The sequence below is a fragment of the Elephantulus edwardii genome, unplaced genomic scaffold (genome assembly GCF_000299155.1).
Source record: "Elephantulus edwardii isolate Elephantulus edwardi_28Jun2011 unplaced genomic scaffold, EleEdw1.0 scaffold00001, whole genome shotgun sequence".
Classification (NCBI taxonomy): domain Eukaryota; kingdom Metazoa; phylum Chordata; class Mammalia; order Macroscelidea; family Macroscelididae; genus Elephantulus; species Elephantulus edwardii.
In genome coordinates this window covers 6,116,673-6,126,106 of record NW_006399751.1, presented here as the reverse complement: position 1 = coordinate 6,126,106, position 9,434 = coordinate 6,116,673, and the positions used below count along the sequence as shown (strand labels likewise).

The 9,434-nt window shown below is 52.2% G+C and overlaps 2 protein-coding genes across 2 annotated transcripts in view; one reads left to right on the top strand and one right to left on the bottom strand.

The window, feature by feature from the left end:
* The window catches only part of TSNAXIP1 (translin-associated factor X interacting protein 1), a 13,342-nt gene extending 6,318 nt beyond the window's left edge, over positions 1–7,024 (top strand). Inside the window, exons 3-16 of the mRNA XM_006878892.1 lie at positions 1,013–1,125; positions 1,250–1,376; positions 2,466–2,559; positions 3,137–3,333; positions 4,175–4,310; positions 4,664–4,833; positions 4,913–5,072; positions 5,149–5,279; positions 5,427–5,552; positions 5,678–5,830; positions 5,970–6,079; positions 6,268–6,394; positions 6,482–6,588; positions 6,778–7,024. Coding sequence (XP_006878954.1) covers positions 1,013–1,125; positions 1,250–1,376; positions 2,466–2,559; positions 3,137–3,333; positions 4,175–4,310; positions 4,664–4,833; positions 4,913–5,072; positions 5,149–5,279; positions 5,427–5,552; positions 5,678–5,830; positions 5,970–6,079; positions 6,268–6,394; positions 6,482–6,588; positions 6,778–7,024 — 1,998 coding nt within the window. The remainder of the gene's footprint in view (positions 1–1,012; positions 1,126–1,249; positions 1,377–2,465; positions 2,560–3,136; positions 3,334–4,174; positions 4,311–4,663; positions 4,834–4,912; positions 5,073–5,148; positions 5,280–5,426; positions 5,553–5,677; positions 5,831–5,969; positions 6,080–6,267; positions 6,395–6,481; positions 6,589–6,777) is intronic.
* Positions 7,025–7,267: 243 nt separating this feature from the next.
* CENPT (centromere protein T) overlaps positions 7,268–9,434 on the bottom strand; it is a 7,081-nt gene continuing 4,914 nt past the window's right edge. Inside the window, exons 10-14 of the mRNA XM_006878891.1 lie at positions 9,224–9,430; positions 8,868–8,961; positions 7,665–7,793; positions 7,480–7,584; positions 7,268–7,391 (exon numbers count right to left, since the gene is read on the bottom strand). Coding sequence (XP_006878953.1) covers positions 7,268–7,391; positions 7,480–7,584; positions 7,665–7,793; positions 8,868–8,961; positions 9,224–9,430 — 659 coding nt within the window. The remainder of the gene's footprint in view (positions 7,392–7,479; positions 7,585–7,664; positions 7,794–8,867; positions 8,962–9,223; positions 9,431–9,434) is intronic.

The following is a 9,434-nucleotide window of genomic DNA, read 5'->3' as shown; positions in this document are numbered from 1 at the left end:
CACGGTTCGAATCCACCAGATGCTCTGCCGGGGAAGGAGGGGCAATCTCCTCCTGTACCAGTCAGATCTGATTTGACGGTACACGCACGCAAAAATAAAAAAAAAATAATAAAAAAAATTTAAAAAAAAAATTATGTACTTCCTTGGAGCTCTGGTGGCCTAGTGGCAAGGAGCTGCAACTATAATCCCAGAGGCGCACAGTTCAAATCCACCAGATGCTCTGCAGGGGAAGGAGGGACAATCTCCTCCTGTACCAGTCAGATCTGATTTGACGGTACACACACACACAAAAATAATAAAAAATAAAATTTTAAAAAAAAGTTATGTACTTCCTCATATATTTATTCCACAACCTTTGCTTAGAGATACTTGAAATTGTAATACATTATCTTCCTGTCTTAGTTGTTGATAATGTTGAATCCAAAGGTCTTAGAATAAAGAGTGATGGGGAACTTTGATTGCCTTTTGGGAAGGATTGAAAGTCAATTTGGGACCTCTGAATGTATCTTTCATGATTGAGTTAAAATATTATCTAATTATTTTTACTATCTAAAAAATAAAAGACACAGAGTATGATACAGAGCTGTCCATTCTGGGTTTACAGTGATAGGGTACTCCAGAGTCTTCAAGAGGCTGGAGTCCTTCCCAGGATCTAACACAAGGCTTACTATACATCTTCCATACATATTCAGAAAAAGAATGAATGGTCCCAAGATTGAGATAAAACACAAACCTGAAAATAGTAGAATACAAGAGAAAAGACCAGGCTAAGGAGCCCAATGATACGGCATTTTCAACACTAGGAAGGTCAGGAATCAGGTACCATTAGCCTAGAAGGGTTTCTACATATAGACAGGTAATCTAATCCAAGCCGTCTCTAAGCCCATAATCTTAATTATGAACCATATTTAAATGGGTATTGTAGACAAGTTTTGAGGGGAGAGGGGAGAGAAAGAGAAGCATCAGGGAGAAGAGCAATGTTGCCATGGTAACTCCACCTGTCTTTCTATAGCCTTCTCAGGTATCCATAGGCAGCCACCTATCCCCATGGCCCATGCACGCCAGTGGCCAGACAATTCTACAAAACCGAAAGCCCTGTTCAGAGGACAAGAAGATGCGAACAGGGTAAGCCGAGGGCAGCCTGACAGCGGGCAAGCTAATAGAGACAGGGGAGGGGTGTGTGCATCACCAAGCCGAGGGGGCACGGGCCCTGTGGGGTGCTCACTTCAGCCCCACGTATCCCATGCAGGAACTGGCAGCGGCAGACCTTGAGCATTGCCAAGCCGAGGTACCTGGAGCAACTGGAAAACTACCTGCGCAAGGAGCTCCTTCTGCTGGACTTGGGCACAGATTCGGCTCAGGAGCTGAGGTTACAGGTTAGAGCCACAGAACAAACCGTGAGAGGGTGGGAAGAGGACCCAGGCCTCAGGAGAGACCAGCATCCCCTAGCACTTTTGGGGTTCTCCTTTGTCAGAAGAATTTGTCCTCTGACAAATTTCGTAAATAAGAGAAGGCTGCAATGTGGAACTAGACCCTCTGGAGGATTCCATTTCTCCCTGTGGAATCAGGGGGCCCAGCTGCTATTTGCAGTCCTGAGTCCCCAGGCAGCCTGAACACTGACATTTGGGCAAGCCAGTATTCCAGTCCACCTGCCCTTCAGAGGACAGCTCCATGCTTAAACAAGCCCAGACATACAAAGAAAGAGAAAAATCTAGATGCCACCTAGATTCTAGTATATACCAAGAGGATGACTGCATAGCTGGCCCTCCACAGGGCTTCTGGAAGTCACATGGGGGGAGACTGTTTATTTTTCTCAGAGTCACTGCTGGATTTGAACTGCCAGAGAGGCACAGCATTTGGGTTTGCAGAGCAAACTCCCTACCGAAATTCACTGCTCAGACAGGGACTGGGTGACAGGGGCTCCCGGCCTGCTGACTGCTCACTGACTGAAGCATTTACTGAGTCTTGACTGTACTAGGCCCTAGGCCAGGGCCTTACATATGATCTCATAAGCAGAAGGTGAGTCACCGACTAGAAAGTAGAAGTTTGTAAAAGGCATATAGCTATCAAGTAAAGGGGCCGTAATTCAAGCTCAGGTATGATTCCGAAACCTATGCCCATCCCAGCAAGCAAGGCTGCCACCAGACACTTTCTCTGGATTCAAGTGGGACAGAAAACCATATCAATACTTGGTGGTTAGATGCCAGGTTAGAACCCTCAAGCTCCTCCTCTCCGCAGAGGCTGACTACCTGAAGACAGGCTAGGGCACGAAGAGAAGGTGCCAGTCCACAGCAGTTTGCCACCTGGAGAGGCCTCATAGAGCACTGGTTAGGGCAGAGCCCGGACGTTCACTGGGCCACCCAGCAGCCTCTTGCTGGAGTACTTCTAAGCCAAGAAAGAAGAAAGGTCCCCACAAGGGGTAAGAGCTACAAGTCACAAAGTGACAAGTCCACTTTTCTTGCCAGCCTTACAGAGAGATCTTTGAGTTCTTCATAGAGGATTTCAAAACATACAAGCCATTGTTGTCCTCCATCAAGAATGCATATGAGGTGATGCTGGGTAAGATGGGCATTCTCCTGCGTAAGTTTTCTGACCTGAGTCAGGTGGACTGGATGCTGTCTCCAGCTGGGAAGACACAGAGAGGATCCTGCTCTGACCTTCTGCACCAGGCCTGAGGCAGCTACAGTCAGGATCTTGAAGTCCCAAACTCCACTCAGTATTGTTGCTCACAAGGTTCTCTGACAATCTGAGATAGCCAATCTCTTACCTCCATTTTTCTAGGCAGGGTGCTGACCACCTCTCATCCTTGGGAAACCCAGTAGGCAGTATCTGTAGGAAACAGAGCACCTTTTTTCACTGAGAGAACCCCAGGAGAAAGGGAGTCCCTTTGGGAAGCGTGGTCCTCCTCCACCGGCCAGGCTCAAGTGATGGAGGCCATGGCAGGCTGCAAGACTAAAGGCTATTGATGAGAAAGCCTCATCTGGCCCTTGCTCCTGGTAAAACAGCAAGGGCTTTTGGTAGGGGCCATGCGTGCCTTTGGAAAAAACCCATACAGACTCTGGGGCACTTAGGCTCTCTGCCTTGTAGCTATTTATTCTCCATAGTCCAAAGGAAACCCCCCACTGCCCCTGCTTAGCCCATCAGAGGGAGAAGATTCGCAGTCTGGAGCCCCTGAAGGCCAAGCTTGTCACTGTGAATGAGGACTGCAAGGAGAAGATCCTGGCCATGCGAGCGGAGGAGAAATCTGAGATCTCCATGCTCAGGAAGGAGAAGGTGAACTTACTGAAGCTCATTGACAAAAAGAATGAGGAGAAGATCTCTTTGCAGAGTGAGGTGAATATGGAATGTGGGTAACCAACTCCTTGAATTCCCGCCTTGCCTCCACCCCTGGGCAAGCTGGTGGCTCAGTAGTTAAGTGCTTAGATGCTAACTGGGTTGATGGCTCAAACCTCCAGTCACTTTATAGGAGGGAGATGTGACAGTCTCCTCACAGAGATTACAGCCTTGAAATACTTATGGGACATTACGCCCATGGAGAAGTACTCATTGTCCTGGATCAACAGGAGAACAAATAGGTCTGCCTTAGAGAGGGTGAAACCAAGTTTCTCCTTGGAGGCAAGGATTTTGAGGCTCCATCTCATATACTTTGGGCACGTGGCCAAGAGGGACCAGTCCTTGGAGAAGGACGTCATACTCGGAAGGGTGGAGGGACAGCGCAGGAGAGGAAGAGATGGATTGACATGGTAACTGGGGCGATGGGTTTAGGTGTGTGAGAGTCAGTGAGACTGGCTCCAGATAGGACAGGTTTCTACAAGTTGCAAGCAACTCGATGGCCCATAACAACACCACAACGGCCATCACTCTTCCACCTGGCATGACATACTAGGTCACATTCCTCAGAATGTCTGCTGCCACCATACTTAGTCCTCTTGCTTGGCTGAGAACTAGCTCCATGTGACCTGAGTGCCTGGGAAGCCCTGCTCCTTGGCTCTCAGGCTTTCTGGAAGATTGGCTCTCGTCTGGATTCTTAGGGATGGCCAGTCTCTGTCCTCCATCTTTCCTGTTCCCAAGTCCTGAAGGCCACTCTATCGTCGTTCCCCCTGATTCTCTGTAGTAACGAGTTATGTACGGGTTCTAGAGGCAGGTCCTGGCCACCCAGACACCTCCCCAACAGGTGTCCAAGCTGAGGAAGAACTTGGCTGAGGAATACCTCCACTACCTGACAGAACGCGACGCCCGCAAGATCCTTCTTGCAGACCTGAACGAGTTACGCTATCAGCGGGAGGACATGTCACTCGCTCAGCCTCCGGGTAAGCCAGAGGTGAACTCTCCTGAGGAAGCGTCGTACTCGCTCCCACTCATTCTGCTCTCCTGGAGTCTTTCTGCCCATCCCACGCCTCTTCCGAATGAAAGATGTCCCTGTCTCCACTTGGGGTGGTGGGGCTTCCCAAGCTGGACTAACACAGCTGATGGCTGAGGCAGGATTTCCTATGTGGGAGACAGGTATGGTGTTGCAGGTCCTGGTCTTTTCTGCTTCAACCTGAAGCCCCAGGCTGGTAGCACTGTAGGCAAGACACAAAGGACCCCTGGCAGGAAGAGCAACAGACCTAGGCCACAGGCTCCAAAGCCAGAGTGACACGAGCTGGTGGCTGCTCCTTGACAGGGGTCTCGGGGGAGGACGTGGTGAAGTTAACGCTGGCTCTGAAGATGGCCCGACAAGACCTGACACGCACGCAGATGGAGCTCACCACCATGAAGGCCAACTTTGGGGATGTGGTGCCCAGGAGGGACTTTGAGATGCAGGAGAAAATCAACAAGGATCTGCAGGAGCAGGTGTGGGAAGGTGGGCAGGAGGACCAGGCAGGGGAGGGCAGGCCCGGTGGGCACGCAGGAGGACCAGTCACTATCACAGCTGGAGAGCCTGCGAGCAGACTACGATGAGGTCCGCAAGGAGCACGAGATGCTGCTGCAGCTGCACGTGAGCACGCTGAAGGAGCGGGACCAGTTCTCCGCTGAGCTGCAGGAGATCCAGCGCACCTCCACCCCGCGGCCCGACTGGACCAAGTGCCAAGGTAACCACGGCCAGTGGGGCCTCCGGGGCTGCTCCACTGCCTCTCCTGGACTCCAGCCTCCTCTCCCCACCTGCAGATGTGGTGGCTGGGGGTCCAGTGCGCTGGCAGGTGCTGGCTGAGGGCAAGAACAGTGACCAGCTGGTGGACGTGCTTCTGGAGGAGATTGGCGAGGGGCTGCTCCGGGAGAAAGACTTCTTTCCTGGGCTGGTAGGGCATTCTCTGGATGAGGAAGGCTTGAGGTCAGCTTGGTGTTGCTGCTGAGGCCTGGGGTTCTGAGGGGACATGTGGTGTCCTGATTGCTTGGAGGCTGGAACCAGAGATGGGCCGTCAGACAAGTCGGACTCACCCTTTTAGGGCCTTGGGGAAGCCGTCCCCTCTTTTCTTCAGTTTGAGGGCAACGTGGAGAACAAGAAGCCAACAAAGAAAGAGGTGGTGGAGATCCTCAAGGATGCCTGGCAGGAACGGCTTGCTGAGGAACAGGTCAGCTCTCAACAAGCCTCCTGGCCTCCAGAGTCTTCCAGGGGCTTCCCTAGGGGTGCCGGGAAGCAGAGAGGAGGGCCAAACTTGGGACCGGCTAAACTGACCAGTGTTCCCTCACTGCACAGAAACAGAAGTTCTCTGATTTCTTTTTCCATTTCCTGGAGCGTCACTTTGGGCCGAAGAATGCCATAGCCTGGGCCTACACCATTTTTGAAAACATCAAGCTCTTCCAGTCCAACAATATCATGAGCCACTTTTATGCAGTCTTGATGGGGAAGGTGAGCTTGGGCCTGGCCCCGACCTGCTCCTCTCAGAGAGGGACCTCTGCTCCCAGCATAGGCCAGCTCTGCACTCACCCCTCCAGGAAGCATGCCCATCCCATGCCCATTCACCAAGAGATGTTTTCTCTTCCTATAGATGAAGGAGAGTGTGTATATCAATCAGAATGAAAACATATCACAGCTGCTGAAGGAGATGACAGATGTTGACAGTCAGAATGAGGGATATCTGTCCATGGAAAATTTCAGGTGAGGCAAGACCACTGTAAACTCTTAGCGAACAGCACCTCTGCCCAGATTTCTGGGTGTTCAGGGTGAGAAGGAGCCTGGCACGAGGGGCCACAGCCTCAGCACTGACGGGGCTGGCAGTGAAGGATGGAAGGAGGAGGGTGGGCGTGCCTCATCCAGGCCTCTGTTGGTCCCCATGTGTCTCACAGCACCATCCTCAGAAGTACCTTCCCCCTCAAGAAAGAAGAGCAGATTCAGGCATTGATGGAGGCAGGGGGCTGGAATCCTGACAGCAGCGGTGAAGACCTGTTAGAGTATCGCTCACTATTTCTGGAGGTAGGTCTGGGAATTTGCTCGGCCCCCACCCGTAGCCTTGGCTGGATCCTTACCGGCGTGTTCTCACTGCCTTGGGGACTCTCCTAGAATAATGAGGGCCAGAGTACGCTCTTTGTTCAGAAGCTGTGGGAACAATACATGGAGGAAAAGGAGGAGTATTTGCTGGAACTAAAGCAAGAGCTGGCCAGCAAATTGTGAGTAACCCTGGGGTTCTCAGACCCACCTCAGCCAGTCAGGCCAACTCTCAGGGTGCCTTCAGCCCCTGGTTTCCCTGTCCACACTCCTGGGTATGACAAACCACTCAAGCCCAATAGAACAGACATGCTGGGCCCAGAGGTATAGAGGAGTCAAGCTTCATCTCTTTCTCTTTCCTTGTGGGTTAGCTTTAATGAGATAACCCCAAGCAAGCTGCGGGAAGCGCTGATCACCATCGACCCCAGTCTGGACACGCAGACCTTGAACGCCTACATCAGCCAGGCCTTCCAGGTCACTGAGACAGAGCTGCCAGAGGAGGGCAATGAGCAGATGGACGAGGGCATTAAGCAGCACATTCAGAGTGTGATAAAACAGCTTCAGATGGCTGACATCAGGCGCATGGGGCCTCGAAGAGAGCCAGAGCCTACAAGCTAGAGGCTCTCTCCATAGCTCAGTGTTCCAGTGCTGCTAACTTGACTTCTAGTATAAAATGTTTGTGTGGATCTGTGCCATTCTCCTCACTGTACTGGCGGGGGAGGTGTGGATCAGGAAGAGACGGAAGCATTGTGCGATTGGTTTGTGACACTTTATTGAAGGTGTGGGGAGTAAGGGTGAGGAGGAGACCTGGAGGAGGTCAAGAGAGCCCAGGTGGCAACAGGGCAAGTGGAGGCTTGACCACTACTGAGTGGGGAACACCGAGTTGCCACTGAACGCACACGGGATGAGCAGCTGCCTGTACTCCAGGGGCAGGTACCGCTCCACCAGCACGTGCAGCGAGACTTGATCAGTGATCAGGCCCTGCCTGTGGCAAAGTGAGGCAGGGACAAGCAGAATCAGTCCCCTGTGCAGATGGGCTGGCCCCGCCAAGCTAGCACCTCCCACCCACTCACCTCCGCATTAGCAGCTCCAGGTCTTCTGGCTTCACAGTCTTCCGGCCCGCATGAGCAGCATACACCTCCAAGTCACTGCAAAGATGCTGGAAATACCTGTCTAGGCTGCCAAGGAGGTTGGGGTGGATGGAGTGAATGGGCTATTGGGGATCTGAATATTTGTTCCCAACCCTAAAAGGACTTACCACTTTTCCACCATCTCAAGGGCCCTCTTCTCCATGGGCATTTTAGCATAGAAGGTAAAGAGTTTAGCATAGTGGCTCACTCCAGCCTTGTAGGGATCTTGACGGGGCCTGGGGCCAGCAGTTCGGGGCCTGGAGGGAAGCTTGGCTGGCAGAGGCTCTGTATGTAAGCTAGGGACAGGAATGTTCAAATTAGCTCAACTGCTGACTAAAGTACTGAAGAGCAATGGTGTCTCTCTGGAGACCAAGGTGTGTCTGATACAGGTCATGGTCTTTGCTATCACTTGTTATGCATCAGAGAGTTGGACAATGATTAAGGAGGATAGAAGAATTGATGCCTTTGAGTTGTGATGCTGGAGAAGAGTATTGAGGGTAGCATGCACTGCTAGGAAAACAAACAGATTTATCCTGGAAAGGGTTAAACCGGGCGGCTCCTTGGAGGGAAGGATTCTGAGGCTCCATCTAACATACTTTGGACATGTTGTGAGGACAGACTGGTCCTTGGAGAGGGACAACATGCTTGGGAGGGTGGAGGGACAGCGCAGGAGGGGAAGGCCCTCTATGAGGTGGATTGATTCGGTAACTGGGATAATCGGGATGGGAATGTCAGAGACAGTGTGATTGGCACAGGACAATGCAGAGTTTAGGGCTGTTGTACATAGAGTTGCTATGAGTCGCAAGCGACTCGACGGCACATAACAACAACAACAGCTAACTAAAGAGACCTCTGTTTGAGGACAAGTTCTGCAGGCTGCTGGTGATATGGATCCCCAGTGCTCCTGGGCTTGTCTACACCAGCAGCTGACTGGAGAAACAGGTGGTGAAAATGGGAGCTTAAAGGCCTGGTCCTGCCCTCGAACCTTGGGCCCTATGCCTCCAAAGCCGGGACCTAGCCCCAGTCTAGCTTCATCACTTAAACCACTGCTTGCTTGGGCCTTCAGGCCTCAACACTGCTTTCCCATTACTGCCCATCACAATTCTGCTAATCATTCCAGTAAGGCTTCCCCTGACTTCCTTAGTTTCTCTAAGCCCCTGGAGATAGGCATCATGGCATCAGGATGACAGCTGACCTCTGGACGAGCCCCTTCCTGTCCAGTTTAGGCTACATAATCAGCTGTATACCCATGGGAAAGGAAATGAACCCCTGGTGCATGTGACTCCCAACGCGAATGTCAGTGTCTGCCCTCTTCTCAATAGGGATCTTACTGTGCGGCATGGGGTGGTGAGGTTGGCTCCAGAAACTGGTGATGTCGCTTGGCCTGAAGAGATGTAGAGGCAGTGGAGGCCAACTGTGGGCTTGCTGTGGAGAAGGGAAGATGACAGTGGGGCTCAGCCCTGATGGTCTTCCCCAGCCCTGCAGATCCACAGCCTGCTTGTCCTGTCCATCAAGCATCCCACCGAGCTCTGGCCAGCCAGCCAAGGAGCTCCTCAAGAGTCCCCTTATCCTCTTGACACCAACCCACCAGTGTCGAGAAATACAGCTCAGGAGAGCTGCTCCTCCAACAGCGGGGTCTGAACGGTTTTTGACGCTCATCCTCCTGGTCATGCGCTGGGTCCCTTACCTGTTCTGCGGGCATCCGTGTTCCCTGAAGCTCCTTCCGGCTTCTCACCCTCAAGAGCCCGAAAGGATCCAATTGCTTCTGTCGGCTCTCCCTGTGTCGCAGTGGGCTTCCGGGCGCTTCTTGCCTCGTCCACTTCACGTACACTCGCACGCACATCTTCTTCTTCTCCCGTCCTTTCCTGCTCACTCATACTCACACCTGCCTCATCTCC